Raw genomic sequence first — 22,616 nt, forward strand, 5'->3', positions numbered from 1 at the left:
CCACACCTTCAAAACATAAAGTTATTGTTAGTCAATGAGCTAGAGATGCATTGTCTTATATCCTTCAGAGACAGTTATGATATCATGGTGTAGTACTTATTCCTTTACATGATTGATTCCATTAGACAATCCTATGATGCAAGATAACAAAAGCACATCATATTTAATAAGTAAGAAAACCATGGAGATCCAGGTAGTTTAATTTGTTTTTAATCTTTTTTTAAAAAAAATTTGTTGTTTATTTTTTATTTATTTATTTGAAAGTGACAGAAAGAGGCAGATAGAAAGAGAGAGAGAGAATGGGTGCGCCAGGGCCTCCAGCCACTGCAAATGAACTCCAGATGTGTGTGGCCCCTTGTGCATCTGGCTAATGTGGGTCCTGGGGAATCAAGCCTCGAACTGGGGTCCTTAGGCTTCACAGGTAAGCGCTTAACTGCTAAGCCATCTCTTCAGCCCTTGTTGTTAATTCCCTCTCTCTCTCTCTCTCTCTCTCTCTCTCTCTCTCTCTCTCTCTCTCTCTGTGTGTGTGTGTCCATGTGTGTGAGAGTACATGTGCTTGTGTGCATAGCACATATTTGGAGATCAAAGAACAACCAAATGGGTTGTATTTTTGCTCTTATACTTCATCTTTTAAAGCAAAACTTCTCTCTAGATCTCATTCTGCTGTTTTCTGTTGCATTTGCCACTGTGAGATTCCAGGAAATTTTCCCGTCTCCATCTTCCATCTGGCTATGAGCTTCTAGGATTATAGGACTCTGTCATGCATCCATGTTGCTACAAGTTCTGATGTAGGGTCTGGTGAGGATGGAACTTGGGTATTCAGCTTGACAGGCTTGGGCTTTATCCACTGAGACATCTTCCCAGCCCACTCCCATACATTTTTCTTGTTTTCTGTTCTTCCACATTGCTCTGGTTCATTCTCTTATCTCTACAATTTATTCCATGCATTACCATTTTCTGGTTGCAAGCTTTACAACTTGGAAGCCTTAATAGTGAAGTCATAAACATGGAGGTGCTTGGGCTGAGTCTGTTCAGATGTTTTATTTGGTGCATTATTTGATATCTTAAAAATCAGATTTCACATGTGATTATCAATTTCTGGCTTTTCATGAAAGATGTGAGGGTCTGGCAACATGGTGCTCACATTTCCACATAAGCAGCATCAGCTCCAGCTGAGGAGAAGCCCGCCTTTTTGGCCAGGCACAGAGCTCGAGTTTTCCCCAGCTGTTACCACTTCATAGTCCTGTTGCCTACTCCTCTGTGCTCATTTATACAACATGCCTGGTCCCACTGAGCATGCAGTTTGCAGGCCTTGCTTCAAAACAGACCTACTCCCACAAAAAAAAAAAAAAAAAAAGCCATAACATACAGAAAAACCCCAAACAGCTAACACCTACCTACAGTCTAAATATAAGATGAATCATTTTAATTGAAGAAATAAAATTTGAAGAAAAGTGTTCCTTTATTCCTTTTTTTTTTTTTTAAATTGAGATTCTAGTTTCTTAGGAAAGAGATACTGTTTTGGTTTTATTTCTCATTTTTGACAACAGAGCAATTTGACCCAGAACTCTTAGTGACAGTCCTTTTGGAAGAAAATCTTTGCAGGGCCTTTTAATTAGGAATTGACAGGGTGATTAACTTATAATTCACAAAATAAATGTAGAAAAGAGAAGTACAGGTCAATTTCTAGCTGTGCTAAACTGTAAGGACAGCACTATTGGCAAGTGATTGCTTCCCTTTAACAGCTTTTCTAATTTTTCTTAATTGGATCTTTTGTTTTCTAATTGGATAGGGAAAACCATCATATGGCTTTCAATTACTAGCAGTGCCATGGTGATCCTGTCATATGGCGCATGTAAGTAAAGTCAGATTCTACACATATAACATGGAGTAAACACTGTCTCCAAGAAGAAAGGGGCACTTTCTACATGCTAGGTTGCTAAGGCCATGCTTCAATTGGTACTCTAACTGGTTTGATTTGCCCAGGTAGATAGTCTGGCACTTTTATTCCTATTCTATAGATTACAGTTTTGGAAAATGTTCCATTATCCTAATATAGGTATATAGTCTAGATCCTAAGAATACAAGCTTATCATTTCATTCTTAGAAAATGTTAAAAATGATAAAGATATAACACACATAGGCACCTTCTCCAACCCATATCAGAGAAAATGAGACTTTTAAAGTTGTTTGTGTCTCTTGGTGAATTTAGAGATCCCCTATCTAAGAAAAAAAATTGCTGTGTGACTTTCTTATTTTACAGTCTCCATTAGATCTGCTTTGCATACAAGGTAAGATGTGGCTATTTTAGCTTACATGTAAACCTCAGCCTCTTTCTGCTGCTACAGGTTCCCAAATCGTTGTACATTATTAGAGAGTTTCTCATTTCACCTCAGAGATGTCATGTCTTCCCTGTCTCTGGTGCTTGTCAGTCCTGCTTGCTGCTGTGCCTTCTGTGTTTTTCTTTATCTGGCAAATCTTACTCATCAGTCAAAATTAGAACTTTCCCAGGCTATCCCCCTCATGCTGCCCCAGTAAAGCCTAATCTGATACCTCCAGGCCAAAGGCACAATTGATTTCTTGGTACTCTTGCCAACCCTTGCTTGTGTCTTGTTAATATCTTGTGTAATAGGCTTTGTTCATGCTTTTGAACATATTTATGTACAGGTGTTGAACACTGAGGCTACATGGTTATCCCACTGGTGAAGGTATGTGACCTCTATTGGACTGTAACTGATCCTTAGGCAACAGCTTCCCTTATCAGACAGTGAAACTAGAAAGGGGAGGGATGTGTGCCTTACTTGATGTATGTTTCACTAGTGCCTATAACTGGTCGTGGCTTGGCCAGGTGATTAAGACAGCTCATTGTCTTTTCATGATTTCTTAATGGAGAATATGAATCAGTTTTATAAAATCTAACCTATAATCTTGAAACAGTGATAATGAGCATCACCATATCCTAGATGTTATGGAATCAAATAACCTTTTCCCCTTTCTGTGCTTTTAGAGTGAACAGGTCAGAGCCTGTGATAGGCACTTGGCTTAGCACCTTGAAATGGTCTTGCTCCTGAGAGAAACATGTTCTCTAATGAAATGCTTTTAGCAGGCAAGTACAGAACACAGCTGGGGCTTGAATCAGGCTAAATCCCATCAGATTGGAAATCAAGAAGCTGGTGCTTTTGAAGATTATAAATTTGGAAAGCAATAGAGGCGAGGGCTGTGAGTCTCTGCTCAAAGCAGGTAATGCCACTTTCCTTTGGCTTTTGGTGGGACTTCTCTTTGGCTAATGCTTCCAGCAAAACTTTAAAGATAGATTGGTGAAGGGATAAGCTTTGAATTCTGGAATGATAAATATGCTCTTTCCTTTTCAAATAGGGAGATAATTAAAGTTTGGGAAAGACCTTATTGATAAGGTCATGAAATTAAAGACTAGAAATATAATGAGAGAAACTCTTGGGCCATATTTCTGTGTTTAACTGGAAGACATAATGACCATTTTGCATATAAGAATCACATAAAACTTAATGTCTCTGCTAGCTTGCTGTTGCTCCTGACTTTAGGTCATGAGGTTTGTCTCATGGGACTGTCCTTGGCTCTGTGGTTTGTGTGTCTGCCCCTTTCGATGAAAGCACACACAATGCAGCATTCAATGGGGTTGCTTCACTGTTCTTGGCCATGAGCCCATCTATTGGCACCAGTGCTAAAATAAAGACATTCAAAAGGAACAGACACACTGGGTCCTTCCTCAGGCAGCTGTATGGGTGCTGGAGCTGGGAGCACATCTGACTAGCTCTTGTGTAGACTTTCTCCCTCTCTGAATGCATTCATGCCACAGCCTATGCTTCAAAGCTCATTATGCTTCCTGTTTGCCTTTGGATCCATGTTTAACATGTTGTATTTATGTGGCTTATTGTTCATTTTATGAAGAAATCGATAACTAGACTTATTCTTTATCACACTGGATTAGTTTTATTTATTTCCTCTAAATTTGATTAAAAAGCTGTCAAACAAAAGTCTACATTTTTATCAGCAGGATACTGTCATAAAACTGGCCAAGAGATGTGTTCAGCTAGAGCACCATCTTCCAAATAAAACAATACTTCATGTATTCTAGACAGCTATCCTTTTGTTTTGACTACTTACAACTGAAAACTGACCATCAAACAGATAAAGCAACACAAATGGTGTCAAGTAATCCTTGAGACATATAAAAACAATGTTCTTTCTAGATGTTAATCCATGTAATTCACAAATGAAGCATTCTCAGAAGCATGACAAAAATTCTACAGGCTAGGGACATGGCTTAGCAGTAAAATCACTTACCTGTAAAGCCAAAAGACCCAGGTTTGATTCCTCAGGACCCTTGTAAGCCAGATGCACAAGGTGGTGCATGCATCTGGAGTTTGTTTTCAGTGGCTAGAGGACCTGGCATGCCCATTCTTTTCTCTCTATCTACCTATTTCGCTCTCTGTCTTTCAAATAAGTAAATGAATAAAATATTTATAAATTTCTGCATAGAAGTTAGGGTGGTGGCACACACCTTAATTCCCAGCATTTGGAAGGCATAGATAGAAGGATCACTGTGAATTCAAGGCCAGCCTGAGACTACATACTGAATTCTAGGTCAGCCTAGACTAGAGTAAGACCCTACCTTGAAAAACAAAATAAAACAAAAAAACCCTACATGAATGACATAGCTGTGGAAAAGGAAGATATACAGTTTAGTGAAGATTCAAAATGGACACAAGCATTACAATCAAGCAGTCATACAATTCTGCTGTAAAATCAACATCAAATTTGCAGAGTGTGAATTTTACCTCTAATTTTATGATGGTATATTTGTGGAACCCCAGATAATATTTGAAAAAGTTTCTAGTGGCAAATGATTTTTTTCTGTAGAAAAAATCTCATTCTAGGACAAGGTGAGGGTTAACCAAAACTAAGGACACATTAAAAAGTTATATGGAAAAAAAAGGACTATTTGATAAGCTAATTTTAAAAATACAACCAAAAAGTGAGTTTGAATGGAATTTCCCTTCATGGGTAGATAATGCTTCTCCTAGAAGGCATAGCTTATTAAATAAAAATACAATCCCAGGATTGGTGTGGCTACCTATGAGTTATTGGTCAGAAAGACCCAAAGTCACTCAAAAAGTATATGCTATTGCTGCCAGGCTCCCCCAGCAGGTAGTGCTGAGGAAGGACCCGGAGGACGAGTATCTAGGGCTCAGAACCTCTCCTAGTCACCTGAGAAAAAACACTGAGTTGGGAGTCTTGTCAAAGCAGGAACTTTCTTTATTGTTACAAGCAGTTACTTATGTAATGTTGAAAATGAGGGTGGAGATTTTAGGAGTGGGGGGAGGGAGAAGTAAGGGCCAATAGTAAACTGAGACATTTGAAATGATTGGTCCCGAATGCATGTGTGGGAACTCTAACTTTTTTGCAGAAGTAGCAGACAAGAAGCCATTAGGCATCTTGCTGAGTCCTAGCTGGCCAGAGACAGGTTGCCAAACTTTAGCTAGGTTCAGGAAGTTTCACTAGGCCTCGCGTCCAGGCCTCTCAAGGCCCAACAATTGCCATTGCTCTTGGTCCTCCATCAAAACTAAATGGTAAGCTTCTATAATGGAAGACATCACACAGTTTGGGTGCAAGACAAATCAAGTCATAACTAAGCTAGAAGCTTCCTCCATTCTTGTTAGTTTTCATAGTGCTAGAAGATGATATTCAGGCTTCTAGAGTTAGCTAGGAGTCATCAGCAATCTCACTCAACTGTGGATGCTCTTTGGAGCACTACTGGCCTGCCAGGCAGGATGTTCCTACTGGTACAATAGAGACATGACTAATACGGTATAGTCAGCTACTTTCTAATTGGATTTGAGACGAATGCATAGAAGAGAATTCACACCTGAAACTGTAAACCTGGCCCAAATTCGCTGGCTAGGGTGATCATAGGTCCTATGGGGAAATTTCTATTCTTGTTTTAGTAAATGAACATTATCAAGCTGACTTCTACATATTTATATTTATGCCTACACATTAGTGTTGCTCTCAGCCTTAAAGAATTTTCTTTTTGAAGTGGGCAGAGGCTAATGCAGAACTGGTCAGAGTGCTGAGAACAAGTTACTTCTGAGTGCTCAGCCATAAGTCTGGCATCTATATTGCTCTTCTCTTACCATGGTTCAGGGAACATTGAAGAAGAGGAGATGGAAAATATGTCAGTGTTGGGTGAGAGTGTGGGCAAAACTAAACCTTTCTATAGCTATTATGAAATCAGTGTGGAAGTTTCTCAGAAAATTGAAGCTACCATACAATGTGGGAAAAACCTAAAAAGCTATGATGGAAACCAAGAGAAGGTATAAAGACATGACAGGAAGAAAGGCGAGGAAAAGGTAAAGGACATGTGTGGCATGCAAGCAGAAGACAGCGAGTGAGGAAGACCAATGAGACGAAGAGGGAGAAGGAGCAACTAAACAAATTGTATTTGATAAACCAAGAATGAGACCTAAAGCTCTACACTAACAAAAAAAGTAAGAGCTTGAGGATGAGGAGGACATCTGTGAAACACTGTCTTCTGGACGTTACACAAGTTTTGTATTTGTGAACTCCCAACAATGGCATTTTCGTGCACCAGGACTGCATAAGATTGGGCCCATCGACATTCTATCATGGATGTGGCAGGTACTCTTTAAACTACCTCAACTCCTTGAGGAGCCATTGGTAGTTAATAATTGACTGAAGAAGGGGAAGCATTTTTTTTCCAGTGCTGTTAACTACTGTTGAGTTGCCAATGATCCCATAAATAGCTCCCCATGCCAGTAGGGAAGAAGAAAGCACTCAGAAGGAGTGGGAGAAGGACAATGGAGGGGAAAATGATCAAAATACATTGCATATATATATCTATGATATTGTCAAAAATATAAAAACACAACTAAATAAGAGAAGAAAAATGGCCATTCACCTGTTACATTGTAAGTTCACCGCACAGCACTGAGGAGAGCTGAATTATACACATGAAAAATAAAATGTATCTATTTTGATTGAGAACATGGTCTCATTCATGCTATTTAAAACCCATTGGTTTCTAACTTCTCACCTGCTGTGAGTGCAGAGGAGTGTGTGGTTGAAGTGTATGGATTGTGGGAAGGCCCATGTGTGAGTACACATATCTGTACTTAACCTCACTCACCTCTAAACACTCTCATTTGCACATACACAACCACACACCTGATGCCCAAGATCAGCATTATGGCTCTGCTTCGGGTTGGTGCTATCGTCTATACACTTTTTAAGAGTGTAAGACATGCATGGTGTATGCCTAGAATGGTAGAAAGAATAGCACCAAAAGGGTTAATATAGAACACATATAGGCAAATATTGTGAATTATTTTATTCAAATGTTTGGAACTTACACACAAAAATTATCATTAAGTTTTCACAAAATGAGGCATCTGTCACTTGAAAGGAAAAAAATATTTCAGAAATATGTTTACAGAAATGTAAAAATATTAGGCATCAAGACAGATGTGAACATGTTCAGTAACTTGTCTTTCAATCTTCCTCTGAGCCAAAGATCTTATTGTACTCACTCAGCATGAGCTCTGCTATGTGGTTTTGGTATACCATGTGTATTGCCATGTTTCCTGTCTCATTTTCAGCTCGCAGAAGGGTGGGTCCGAATACAATCCCTAAACTTTGCGTGGACATTAGGTTCTTGGACGCTTTGGCCACTATCCTGTAGGGGGAAAGGGGAAAAAAAAAAGACAAAAAAAATTTCTGATGTGAAACTGTGGCTATTTATAGTTTGAGATGAAGAATACCACCACAACGCTATTTTATTTTGTACCCTTGATGCTTTCCTGTATGGAAATATAATGTATAATACATCATCTTATCCAACTTTAAGTCCTCATTATGCTCAGCCATTGTGGGTGCTCATTATGCTCAGTCATTGTGGGTATTTTTAAAATGAATAGTAAAACATGTTCACCAGCAAAAAAAAAAAAAAAAAAATCAATCAATCAATAAATTGGAATTACGTTTATTGCCACTCTATCCACACTAGCTCAGAAATGGAACCAGCCTAGATGTCCCTCAACTGATGAGTGGATAATGAAGATGTGGTATATTTATACAATGGAGTTCTACTCAATGCTAAAGAAAAATAAAATGTGCAGGAAAATGGATGGATCTGAAAAAGTATTATACTTAGTGAGGTAACCCAGGCCCAACAAGCTAAATGTCACATGTTCTCTCTCAGTAACAGAGGGCAGTAAGTGAGAAATGCGATATAAAGGGAAAGGGAGGGAAGGGGGACTTAATAGGATGGTATTGTATATATGTAAGTAGGAGAACAGATTAATGGGGGTGAAAAGACCTAAGTGAGGTCAGGGGAAGAGAGTGAGTAAAGGAAAGGTGGGGGGAGTGCTAATAAAATTCTAAGAGGATATAAATAAGTCATATGGAAACCTATGTTTTTGTACACTGGAACACTCAGAAGCCATAGATTGTTACTAGGAATTTTCAGTGCCAGGGATGGTATACCTTCCAGTGAGCTACTGGCCAGGGAGGTCCCTGATACTCCCAAAACATTACAGGCCTGTGTCATAGCCCTTGGTTTCCCACCAGGAATAGATGGTAAGACCCTATTGCTAAAGACTTCATATCCTTGGGCTGCAAGGTCACTGAGAAATCCTGCTGGAACTGAGCTGATAACCTTCTCCATGTAGACCAGCTGACAGAAAGCTGGAAAAGCTATGTTGCATGCAGTTCAATGGAGAGTGGGAAATCACCAGTGGAGATATTCAACAATGGACACTGTAAGCCTTAAACTTGGTCACCCAGGCCAAATGAGCCAATGGGTGCAATAGTGGAATGTCTGTTATGGGGGATACCAGCTGCTCTCTAGTTGAACTGGAGGCCTGCTCCATGGGAGGGAATACATCCCTGATACTGAAAACCTACAACAGGGGCTGTCATGAGCCCTAGGGGTATAATGTCTGCTGCTTCCTGGCTAAATGTATGTACTATGCTCACCAAACTGCCCAGTAAACACTTCTCTTAATGTTCATACCCACATACTAATGCTACTATCACTTTTGGCTAGAGAAGCTTCTCTTTACAAATGGCAGTGACCTTGGGATTACTCGGAAGGCACCATGTTGCTGAGAAGAAGTGACAGTGGAGTGTTCAGCACTGAAATGCCTCTATCACACCTTCCAAGGCTCAGGAACCATTGCAAAAGAGGTAGAAGGACGAATGTAAGAGTCAAAGGAAAGGTTGGACTCCATACAATGTGCTCCTCCAGACACGAAATGGCCTGGATATCTATAACCTCACAGTCCCTAACACTACCTACTCAAGACCATCATAATAGGAGAAAAAGATGATGACATCAAAATAAAAGAAAGACTGATTGAGAGGGAGAAGGGGTATGATGGAGAGTAGAGTTTCAAAGGGGAAAGTGGGGGGAAGGGAGGGAATTACTATGGGTTATTGTCTACAATTATGGAAGTTGTCAATAAAAAAATTAAAGACAATAGAAAGGTTCAGTCCCTAAAGAGCTTATAGTTGCTAGAGGATGCAAGTGAAACATATATGAAATATATAAGAACACAAGAAAAATAGAGAAATGTGGATAATTCATCATGGAAGACAGACACAAAGACTTGGAAAAATTAAATTTTTAGTGATGAGAGTTGAGTAACTCCTGGCTATAGCTATCCAGAATCAGGTTCTAATATATTTGGGTGTATGGCAAAATTCTGTTTCTTCAGTCAGTTGGACAGCTGATTTATCTCATACCTCAGTACAGTGCAGAATCTTATAGCATTTTATGATGGTTTAAGTATAAAACATTCCAGATAAACTCATGTGTTTGAATACTGAATTTTCAGTTGGTGGTGTTGTTTGGGGATGTTGTGGAACCTTTATGAGAGGGAGCTAGAGGAAATGTGTCACTGTGGGCTGGCCTTAAAGCATTTCAGCCTAACCTGAATTGATGTTCTCTCTCTACTTGTTCCTGCTAATGTATGAATGTGAATCCAGCTTCCCTGTACTATAATACTTTCCCCACCTTGATGGATTTTCCTTTAAAACTGTAAGCACCCCCCCCCCCAAAAAAAAACAAATCCCCCTCTTCCCCTAGGTTTCTGGTCAGGTATTTTGTCTCAGCAATGAGAAGTTAACTGCTACATATTTCTATAGGGAAGGAGTCCCATTGGGATCAGAGAGATGCTGTGTGAGAAGGCAGCTGGATTAATTTTGGTATACAGGATTTATTTAAGTTTTCTCACAGGACGTCTAAAGGGAAAACAGAGCTTCCCTGTCAAAATTGATACCTAAACAAATAGTACTTATTCTCATAACTGATACTTAGATTCATATCAAAATTTAGAAGCACAAGCTTTCAAAGATGGTAAAATGGGATGCTAAGAAATGTTATTCTGCCCTCTTCCAAACAGCCTAACCCAAGGGAAGGAGAATAAGACAGTGGACATTTTGGCCTCTGTGCATGGTTTAGAGCATTGTTGATTGGTCAGATTTTGAGACCTCTCCTTTATTTGGCCTATGAAGGACTACATATTTTGGAATATGAGGAGACAGGCAATGTTCCTTATTTCTATTCCATCTCAAACCTGAATCTCTGAAGTACCACTTTCATCACTGTGATCATTAACTGTAACTGTCAAGCTGACTGGATCAGGAATCAACTAAGATATATGTCCTTGGTCTGTTCTGTGACAGCATTTCAAGGAAGGGTTAGCTTGTGTGTCTGGGAGAGACACTGCCTCCGAGTAAGCTGCAATTCCAGTTGCAGCTTTGATACAAAGAGTCTGAGAGAAGAACTCTGCTGTTTTGCCTGCCCACTATTGATCCTTGCTGATGAGCGCATCAACCCTGTTGCTGTCATCCTTCACTGACATTAGAACTCTGCTTTCTTAGCCTTTCAATGTAGAGGTAAGGTAAGTGGCTGCCATGAACCCTCAGGCCTTCAGACTGAAACTGCTGAAGCCTCCATCCTTGGGACTGAGCCTCTGCTGGGTTCTCACCCTCTCAGCACAGTGTGTAGATAGGTATTGTTGGACTATCTAGCCCACATTGTATAGGCCAATCAAATAAAGTTCTGTTCCACTAGAAAATCGTGACTGAAACAATGACCAAGACCATACCTTACTAGTCCTGAAAGAAACTGAGTCATATGATCATAGCACATGCTAGGAGTTGTGCTTTATATCATTGCTAACAAAATGTATCTGACTTGTACTGATCCAATTATGGTAATAATCACCCATTGTTCTCAGTACTGCCTCCTTTAATCCTCACAATAAACCCAAGAAGGATCTTCTGTCATTCAGTCTAGTTAACAAATGGAATGGATGAGGCACAAAGTGGAAAAGTAGCCCATGTCACAGACAGCTAAGTTGACACCCAGGCAGTGTAGTTTGAGGCCTGGGGTAGCACCATGTCAGAGAGTTTGTTAGCCCCTCCTGGGCTAAATTTTCATTCCTCTATGTTCCATAAGGTTATTGGCTCCACCTTAAGAATATCTGAATTTTAGTTCCACTCTGTATAATTGTGATTGAAAGTCTAGTTTTAGTACATCTATTGTGGGCAAAATGACTCAAATCTCAACTGAAAATTCAAGGCACTCTGCTTTGCATTTTTTTTTCTTCTGTTTTAAGAGAACATTTGTACCTGTGAGTATTGTTGGCATGGCTACATTTCTGGAAGGGATTCTTATGTCTTTTGATTATCAGTAAGTTATCAGAGACTTCAAATTTAAAGTTTCCTTTGAAACATAAGATCACTATACCAATTTGACACTTTTTCCATTGAAAGACTGGCTGTAAAATGATTTAACCCTCCTTCTACCTAAATAGCAACAAATAGAATGGGCTTTCACTCCCTTGTAGGATGCCCAGATACCTCAGTTTAAGATCTCTCTTTAGCTTCTTCCAGGCAAATGTGTTGTAAAGGCCATTAGCAAGGCTCAGTACATGTTGTAGCTACTAGGAAAAATACCTGACTCAAAGCAGCTGATAGGAGGAAAGGGTTTATTTAGGCTTATGGTCTTGACAGGAAATGGACAGCAGAGCAGAGGCTGGACATCACTTCTTTCTATAGCAGCTGGCAGAAAGCAACAGGAGAGTGAACTAAGCTAACATTGGGAAACTAGGGACTAATAAACTTCAAGGTCTTCCCCCACTGACAAATTTCCTTCAACAAGGCTCTACTTCCCAAACTGCCACCAGCTGGGGACAATGTATTCAAAACATTTGAGTTTATGGGGGATAACTAATTAAAACTACCACCACATGAAAAAAGTATCTTCTGGTTTTCAATGAATAGCTTTGGTAAATATAAACATGGAAAAATAGCATAACTAATTAATTGGGTGCCTAGCAAATGAAACTTGCCTTAATGACTTTACCTATTGGTAGCAAGTGTCTTAACTTATAAGATTTACCTAGCAGAGACCAAGGTTCTTTAGTCATAGCGTATGGAGATGCTAGACTCAAATGCCAGAGATCATTGACAGTGTGATGATATCTGGCCTCAAGACTACATCTGTGCCAATGGAGTCATACAATATCTTCAGAAATTGAATGAAGTTCAGGGAGTCTAAATGAGGGAGGAATGATATAGAGATGGAAAGATGGCTGAAGATATATTTCTCAATTAATGTTGCTGTAGTTTCAGCTGGCCCCAAGACTGAACAATGATATTTGGTATATCTGGGTCATCTGAGTAATACCCACAAAAGTAGGTCAGATGTCAATGAAGGCTCAGGATCTGGTCACTGTAGGGAACAGTAATGGCTACCAGAAGGTGATGGGTGACTCAGGTTAATAGCAGGACAACTCAGCTCTCTAGGGGGTTCCCCCAAGAAAAATAAGAGCTAATAGAATTTAGGCCTGGAGAGCAAGAGGGCTAATTAAGGCTATTCACCTTTTACTATTTTTCAAGAACACTAATATATACCATATATATATATATATATATATATATATATATATATATATATATATATATATATATATATAAATGGTTTTCAACAAAAGGGCTAGTCTTAGAATCTACAGCAAGGCCAAATCTAGAGAAAGGAACCTGAGTTTAAATGGAATGAAGAGTGGAATCTAGTGATATATATCAGAACCGCTTCTGAAGAAGGTTCTTCTATCTTAGCTGCTGGGCCAATAGGAGTTTCATGTTATAGATTTCTGCCAGTGTATCAGCTTCCTCCACTCCCTGCTAAAAAATGGTTATTTTGTGCTTTTATCCCTATGTAAGTATGACATATTCATTGTTTTCCAAACCTGTATTCTGCATGTAAATTTCCCTGGACACTTTTCATTTGATTTTAGTAAAACTAATTGGTGAGCATGTTACATTCATCTTATTCTATGTTAAAAATTAAGGTTGACACAACTTTATCTTTCACTGTATTTAGATTAGTACAGTCTAAATTTTTTTTTAATTTTTGTTTGTTTTTATTTATTTATTATAGAGAGAGAGAGAGGTAGAGAGAGAGAGAGAGAGAGAGAGAGAGAGAGAGAGAGAGAGAGAGAGAATGGGCATGCCAGGGCTTCCAGCCACTGCAAACAAACCACAGATGCATGCGTCCCCTTGTGCATCTGGCTAATATGAGTCCTGGGGAATTAAGCCTCGAACCGGGGTCCTTAGGCTTCACAGGCAAGTGTTTAACCACTAAGCCATCTCTCCAGCCCCCAGTCTAAATTTTTATAGTTGCTTAGAATTTTGTTTCATAAGTTGAGAAAAATTATTTGCTATAACTTCTAGAAAAAACAGTGCAGTTAAGAAAGTTAAAAAGAAATGTGTGGGGGTGTATTACATAGAATATGTGCTATCTTGGTTATTCACTCTTATCAAATGTGTACTTATTTGTGTGTATTTAGCAATTTATTTTCTTAATATTGACTAAACAAGGTTGGTATGTTGAGAAAATAGTCTTTATACTAGAAAGGGTGCTCTGGGTGAAGATCAAGTTGTGATTGAAGTTACCAACTATTTAACTAAATGATTTATGTTAACAGATACATGTATTTTCATATTAAATTTTAAATTAGATACAGACTAGTTTTGTAAATTGTAGAGATAAAGCAATTCCAGCAACAAAGACTAATTGGGGAGATGTCTTAATGCTGTTATTAACTTTGTGATTCAAGTGTAAATTTACCCAATTCCCACCTTGCTAGACTCCTTAATAATTAGATGGCTGATTTAGTAGCACATAAGTCAATCACAATTTCAACAATATAGTTATAATATCCTGCACAATTATTTATATATCATTTTCCATTGCACATCACAATATCATATCTTCCACTGCCCCTATAAGGACAAGACGTGCATTATGGCTGAAGACTTTAACTAGTAAATCATACACTGAAGAGAAACATAGTCAAGCAAGAGAAATAGAAGTCCTGCATTACCCCTTATCTCCTAGTATCTAAGAAGGAACACTTTAACAAATAATAACTTGTATTTCTAGTAGTTTCACCTTCATCTGAGTTGTACTGTGGGAGAGAAGACTGGTTCAGAATGTATATGGGCTTTTGCCATGGATTGGCAATGCCATCAATACAGTGTCCACTGAAGTATGATCTAGGAAAATGCCATTTGTTTGATATGCTTCATGAAAATGGTATTCCAATGTCAGTGTTTTGGAGAAGACCATGTTCCATTTTTCCTCCTTGGAAATCCACAATGCCCCAAAGCAGTGATAAAGTTCTGAAAATGCCTGCAGAGAGAAACAGTCCTGCTTATGTTCTACGTGTGTCTTTTCTAACCTACCTGAATGTCCCCTGTGGATTCTGTTCCTGAGTGACACTGATGTGTGAATGTTAGGACACTACTTGCCTGTTTGCACTTCTGAACATGCTCTGGATTCTACCCTCCCGTTTCACAGCTCTGTAACAGATAGCCCAAGGGGGTTAGCTATGGTCATTCCTTCGCCTACTTTGATAGGTATCGACTTCATTAGTAAATTTTATGAGAGCATTATACATTTTCAGCTGTAACTTAACCTGTCTTGAGTGGGAAAAGGTGATGGAAATTCCCCTTTTATGGCAAAACGAAAAGAACAAATATGAATGTGAACTATAAGGGCCGAGGCATGGTTGGGAGGTGAAAGCACTGTGAATTGATAGATGGGTAGGAAGGTACAACACACATTTAGATCTCCTACTAGTATTTGGGAATTCCTCTTGGTAGGTGTTTGTTCACCATTAAGTTACTTCCAACAAATCTCTATGTCAAAGATACCTGATTCTAAAAACTGTGAAAACCTTAAAATTTAGTGCCTATGAATACTTGACTATCAGAAGAAAGACACCATGAGACAGCTTTTCTTTGAGAAGGACTATTACTAACACTGCTTATCCTAACATAGCCTGAAAAAAAAACATATAATTATAATTTTATAATTTTTTATGAAATAGCACTTTATTAATGTAAAAGCAAGTCTTACACCACTAGTAAAACACAAGTTTATAAAAATTATGAAATGGGTAAGAATTTTGTTTATTTTGGTGGGAACTGAGAAATAATAGCTTATCCCATTAAAAGAAGAGGAAATGCTGGGCATTATGGCACATGCCTTTAATCCCAGCACTCGTGAGGCAGAGGTAGGAGGATCGCCATGAGTTTGAGGCCACCTTGAGACTACATAGTGTATGCCAGGTCAGCCTGAGCTAGAGGAAGACCCTACCTTGAAAAAACAAAAACAAAAAAAAAGGAGAAATGCCATAGTCACTCCTTGTCAGGCCCAAATGGAAGGCACAATAGCCCATCAATTAAGGGTTATAGAATAGAAAAAAACAAATCTATAATATAGCATTAGAGCTATTGGACCCTGAGCTAGAAGAAAAAAATCAAAAACTCTCGAGAAACCTGATGCTTGGCAAGTTTTTCCAAAAATTTGTTGAATTAGTAACTCAAAGAAATTTCCTAGTTACACAGTCACAGCCAGAGGACTCAAACTGAAAGGGAGACTTACTATAAACTAGAAGTTAATGTGGAACTAAGAGTGAATTGTTTAATAGCACAACCAAGCAGATAGGCACATGCAAACCTCATTTGAAGTTTGGGCTTTGCTGTGACCATGGTGATATGCAAAGGACATAGAAAACCATACAATTGCCTGCAGGACAATTCTCAAGTTCTGGAGATATATTACAATGTTATTTTTCCTATCTGTGGAACTTTAGGAGGGTGTCCCTGGACTGGGGACTGTGGTAAATGCATTCCTACCATCAGGCCACACACACCTGGCTTGCTAAGTTCAGCCAATGCACATGAAACGTTAATTGTGATTTTTGTACATTACGCGAAGAGACACTGTCAAAAATAGAATACATTTTCAATATGCTGTACTTTATGTTTCTTATGTTCTGTAACTATTTTGGGGGAAGCCCATGCTAACCATATGCTTGCCTACCCTCAGTTTACACTAAGTATCCTGCTGTCTTCTCTGGCCTTTTTTATGAGATTGGGGAACTTGCAGAAATTTCACCTTTTCCCTTCAAGTTATGGTTATATATTTGAACAGAAGAATGTTCAAATATAGAACAAGCAAGAAAGCATTTATCAGGTGGTTAGTGCCAGTGTGTTTCACAGTGATCATTCATAGCTGATGCAGCTGGTTCAAGTGTCAATCTATAAATCAATGGACTTAGGCTAATTGTAGCCTTCAATTTTAATATATAGATAATATATCATTATTACTTTCTAAGACTAGCCTTTGACTAGGATGCTAAGTGGAAATTATTGCTCTATTCTGATATTTTGCTTTTAAATAATCTTTAAAGTCATGCATATATAATTTTCTCAAAGTACTTTCAGAAAAAAAATCATCTAATATGCCAATTGCACATGGATAGCCAACATGGATTGCCTTTTTTTTAATTTATTGAACTGCTTTACATTAATTTCAATGCAGAGGATTTAAATATTTTTAATCATTCACTTGTTTCATATTTTTATTGATTAGACATTATGGAGATTCTAAAGCATCTTTAAAAAGTATTCAAAATACCTAATAGGATTTGACTCATGAAAAATAAAAAAAAATAGTTCACAGGCTTTAATTAATATCATATTTCTAGTTGGAATGTATATTCTGTAATGCACCATCATTACATTACAGTTCCTTTCTAGTATTTATATTCTAACAGTACTTACTATTGTTGGGTGTCTTCTATGTGTTAATCACTGTACTTCAAATATATCAGATATTTTTTCAAGACATATTTAAAAATGAGCTTTAGATTTTTTTGTTTGATTATAAAGGAATACATTTCATGCAAGAAAATTTGCAAAGTTTGTAATGGTATAATTTTTTCAAACCATATGTTCATTAATTAAAATCTAGATGGTACCTACAGCATGCTAGATGCAATTTTGAATGCTGGCATAGCTGTGGTGAATAAAGTAAACAAAGTTCCTGCCCAGGTAGGTCTTAGGCAGTCAACCACCACAATCCATGATTTGCACCTAGGGTCCAACCAATCTCAGATTAGAAATATTTGAGAAAAAATGCATATTTTGAATATATCTAGATTTTTTTAATTCTCCCCTAAACAAGATAATATAACAATGATTTCCATAGTATACACAGAGTACTTGGCATGTAAATAATATAGAGATTATTTCAAGTACATGGGTGGATGTGCTTAGGTTATATGCAAATACTACACCGTGTTATAAAACAACAACACTCATGGAGTCTGGTATCTGTAGGGAAGGCTGATTCCAATACTTCAAGAAAACTGAAGAAACACTGTAACCTTGTGAGGTGCTGGTGGACAGATAAGCAATCATATATACTAGTCAACATATAATGGAATTTCAATCAGGAAATGTTTTAAGAAAAAATAAAAAGGAAAATGGGATTCTTCCACTGACTCAGGGGAATTTAAAAATCCTAATCGCCTGGAATCTAGCTTCCAAAATTCTTTCTTGCTTATATGGGAAGGGCCTAACTGAGGTCATTTTTCAATCCTTCCCAGATAATTTATAGGACAGAGGATGGTGGAAAGTGCTACACTTTAGACAGAGAAAGCATTTCTAAGGAAGGGAGATAGGAGTCTTGCTAAGGTGGGCGAATCAGGGGAAAGAGATTTCAGGCAGGGCCCTGTAGTACAGTGTTCCTGGGTTGAGACTGGGCTCCACACTCCAGGAATAGAGAAGAGCATACTGTGGCTGCGGGCCAGAGAGGGAGGGCTGGGAAGTAGGAGACCTGGGTAAAGGTTTGGACTTTAATTCAAATTGTAATGGAAATTTATTCTTGGATTTTGAAAAAAAAATGACACTATTTATATTTAGATAATATAAATGCTTATTTAATTTAATCATTATACCTAGTTGAGGAAATACTTGTCATCTAATTCCAAATCTGGCATTTTTCACTTTTTAAAGAAGGCTAGATTTTTCACTTCCTAAAGTTACCTTTCCCATGTGTTAGTTAGGTGAATGGTATTGGTTAGTTATTATCTTACATGGAACAAAATGGGTTCTACACTATGATTTTTTAGTATAGTAAGATAAGCCTACACAAATATCTGTCCACATAGGCCTTCTGATTTTAGAGTGTTTCCTTAGGTAGTGGTTCCCATGCAAACTAGATCAGCTTGCTCTCCCCACCTCTCCCCTGCCACCTTGCACTGGGCAGTATCTACAGAAACTGGCATGGCTGAGTGAGGTGAGAAACTGCTATATGCATATCACAGGGTGCTGCTTCATGTACTATAGGACACATGAAAGCCTCACACCACAGGTCAGAAGGCTTAAGAACATTCATGTGCAGCTGGGGAGAAATCTTCCCAAGGTCTGGGAGTAGAGCATTGGCTTTTACTCTGATGCTGGTGACAGTAACTGGAAATGTACATGAAAACAGAGTGCTGGGCTCCACCTCTAGAAATCTGATTCAACACCTTAGAGGAGAAATTTGTTCATTGGTGTCTCTCACTAGTTTCCAGGTGGCAATAATTACACTAGGTAGAACCGCACCTTGGGGACTAGCACTAACATTGGATAGAACTACACCTTGGGGACTAGCACCAATCCTTGAGCCGTAGCTGCTTCTTGACAAGCGGTGATGTGAGTGACATGTGGTGACGTCAGTGAGGGACTTGCTAACATCATTGTTTCTGGTATTGTTCTTTTATAGTGTGATCACTACAGATAAAATAATGGTCTGCCCATCTTTAAACTTAGGATTCTTTGAATTTGGAAATGGAAAGAAGTCAACAAAAGCAGATAAGCACTCCTATGTTTTTTTTCTTCTGTGAATATTTCCAGTGCATTTTCTTATTGAAAGTGCCCAATTTTATGTTTCTTTAGTCTATTTTATTTATTGTATAACAACATTAGTTCATAGTCTTCAATAATGTATCAATAAAATGACCTTAGGGCAAGTGAAGTTTTGTCCTGTTTCCTAGTGAAACATTCATAATTATAATTAATGATGTATTAAACTTTTGGATCCTTTGTAATTACCTATTGATCCATCTACCTATCATTATATATGCATGAATACATATTTATATACTATGCATGTAGTATATGTTACATACAGTACATACATACATTTTTTTTTATTTTAAAAAGAAGGAAATAGTAAAATACCTTATGTTCTATAATTTGCTTTCCCTCCCCTCCTTAAATATACATCATGGGCATCTTTCCAAGTCAGCACACATAAAAATACCTCATTCCTTTTGAAATGTTGTTACATTTAATAGTGTGGAAATACCTTAAGTTGTTTAACTATTCCTCTGCTGGTGGCTTTCAGATTGTTTTCAATTTTTTGCTATGATACAATGAACATCCATCTACCAGACATTACTGATATTTTATATATTCAGAAAATAGACTTTTATTATTTTGTTATATATGCAGTTCCTCAATTCTATTTTAAAATTTTATTTACTAATGAAATGTTCACATAGTCATAGCTAGTAATACTTCTGAAATTTCTACCATTGTTTAAAAATTCATTCATTTAAAGAGATAAGATATACCATACATTATCCTAGTTTTTAAATAAATGGCTTCACTTTAAAAATCATCTTAAGTATATTTTAGTGTGGAAAATGTGATAGGATTATAATTTTATACTAATTCCAAAGGTACCTAGTTGATGAATATACCACCACTCCCAATGATTTTTGTCACTACATTTTTTAGCAGTTTCATGTACTCATAACCGCAAGCATCAGTACATTCTACTTCACTATAGTCTCCGTGTATATTCTGAGCCAATACTTGGCTATTTAAATAACTGTAATGTTATGATCTGGTAGGCATACTCCTCTGGTAGTCTATTTTCCTGTCTTCATAACAAGGTAATACATCTAATTATAAAATATTAGTTGAAAACTTAAATAAATTTGTTTGTGTTCTTAGATAAACCTCAAAGGACTATTATCAGTAGACAATTTGAATTCCTTTTGTGTTTCATGTAAGTGAAGAGAAGAGATACTTCACTTTCCACTAAGGGCATCTACCATGATATTTTTGGAAATTTCTGGAATGTTCTGTTCAAAAGGTCCAAGAGTAGATAATTAGTAGCAACTTGAATGTCATTGTCCTTTTGTCCATAGCTAATTTTATTTTCTGAAGAAAAATAAATTTTAGATACTATCTATAGTGACTGGACTTTAACAAGGATTCTGGGAAGCTGCAGGTATCAAGGAAAAAAGAAGAGGTCAGGACTGAAGTGTTTGGTCTGATGAACAGTACAGTTAGGAAACTTTAATGTCTGAATGTAAATAACCATGAGGCAGAAGGAAAAAGAAAGGAGTTTCCCCTTTGTTTGAAGAATTTGTTTTTTGTAAATAGAAATAGCTGCATCAACAATAATAGGCTCATGGAGCTATAGGAAATGCTGACATGTCAAAATAAGTAAATAAAATACACCTATAATTCCAACCACTTAAGTGTTACTTCTATTAATATTTGGTATAGATTTCTCTTATAAGTACTGGAGAAGTAGTGGGAGTATCCTTCAAGGTTACTAGAAGAGTGGTTTGTACTCGCCAATTAATGACCAAAAATGGACATTCTAGGAAAGTTAAAGTATCACTTGTGATGAAGGGGATGTTATATGACAGCTAAGGTTCTGCCATGTCATGCCTTGTACTTCTTCCCTGGGATTTTGCAGACAGCATTTATGCCTCAGTGATGGGGTGACAGCAGAACAGCTGATTTGTGCTGTACATTTTACCAAGGCAGGGTAGTTGAACACTGGAGGACAATGCCTTTGACTTTCAAAAGCATAAATGCTGAAAGACTGAGAACCACAGCCAGAATATGGCCTAACAGATAGGTTGGAGGGTAGATGATCCAGGCTAGAGAAAGACTTTCTTGCCAGGGAAGGGAGAATCAGGAACAGCTGAGATGTTAGTGAGGTTTCCTAATGGCCCAGTCCCACATCTTTGGTCAATCTTCCTTCCCTGGAAGCTTCTGGAAGGTCTGAAGGATCTGCCATAAGAGTAAGTCAACTTCTTAGAAAACACCTCTTGTTATAGCAGATTCCAGGATTTCCAAACCCTGGATATCAGGCATAACTAAATAGAAATCATTGCACAGCATATCATGGTGAATGTGGCCTATGATAGTTTCACAGTCTGTCATATCACATGGACTGTGACTGACATCCAGATCTGGGGGAAACAAGTGCACAGAGGGAATGAAAACATACCTGCAGAGACTGCAACAGTTACATACTTTCTGCCCTGCTAATCTGCCTTGTTATAACTTCATGAGCACCTGGACTGATCTGTTTTGCTAATATCTTATCCCTAGATCAAAGGTTGTTTTTGGATCATAGTTGGCTCTCAACAAATATTTGTTTAATTTCTATATAAACTAACGCCAAACTTGCCTACCACCCAAATGCATAGGTAGTCATTAAGAATAAAATGGACCCAGAACAATTTGGAAGATAGTCCTAAGTTTAAGACATTCAGAAGAATATGATTTGGAGCAAGACATTAGTTTCTGTTATGGGACAGTAGCTGGATTCTTGTAAAATAACTTCCTCTCATACCTCATTTGAGAAAACAAGAAAATGAAGGTGTAAATGAAGAAATCTACTATTTCCTGAAATTGTATTAAGGGGTTTTAATTATGTCACGTGTTCTTTTTCCACAAGGACATATAGAGATGTGCCCAATTTGCATATTATCACCCTAGGTGAGAATATAATGTAATTTTTATCTGATTTGTACTATGGAAGATAAAAGAAAGATAATTACACCATTTTCCCTAAACATTTAAATTCCATACTACATGTTTGCTCTTGCCATGTTCCCCTTTCTTACCAACTCTTGTTCCCCTCTCCTAGTCTATCTCAACTCATAGCCCTTACTCAGTCACACATCCCCATATTTACATACATGCTTGAGTTTCTTCACTTACTATACATTTCTTACAATTCCTCCATCTTCAAGTAAATTCCACAGTGTCACTTTCCTTTATAGCTGAATTAAAACTTCTATTTTGTACATGGTGTAATAAATTTTATAAAAAAATATCTATTATATAATGTAAAATAAACCTCACTATCATGTTCTATTTCAGGTAAATTGATT

The 22,616-nt window shown here is 37.7% G+C and overlaps 1 protein-coding gene across 2 annotated transcripts in view; it reads right to left on the reverse strand.

Annotated features, from left to right (window-relative positions):
- Positions 1 to 7,467: 7,467 nt before the first annotated feature.
- Arhgap15 (Rho GTPase activating protein 15) overlaps positions 7,468 to 22,616 on the reverse strand; it is a 671,175-nt gene continuing 656,026 nt past the window's right edge. For both annotated transcript variants that reach the window (XM_004651815.2, XM_045148540.1), the window contains one exon: positions 7,468 to 7,732. In XM_004651815.2, the coding sequence (XP_004651872.2) occupies positions 7,549 to 7,732 (184 nt within the window). In that variant the 3' untranslated portion in view covers positions 7,468 to 7,548. The remainder of the gene's footprint in view (positions 7,733 to 22,616) is intronic.

The sequence above is a fragment of the Jaculus jaculus genome, chromosome 4 (assembly GCF_020740685.1).
Source record: "Jaculus jaculus isolate mJacJac1 chromosome 4, mJacJac1.mat.Y.cur, whole genome shotgun sequence".
Taxonomy (NCBI): Eukaryota; Metazoa; Chordata; class Mammalia; order Rodentia; family Dipodidae; genus Jaculus; species Jaculus jaculus.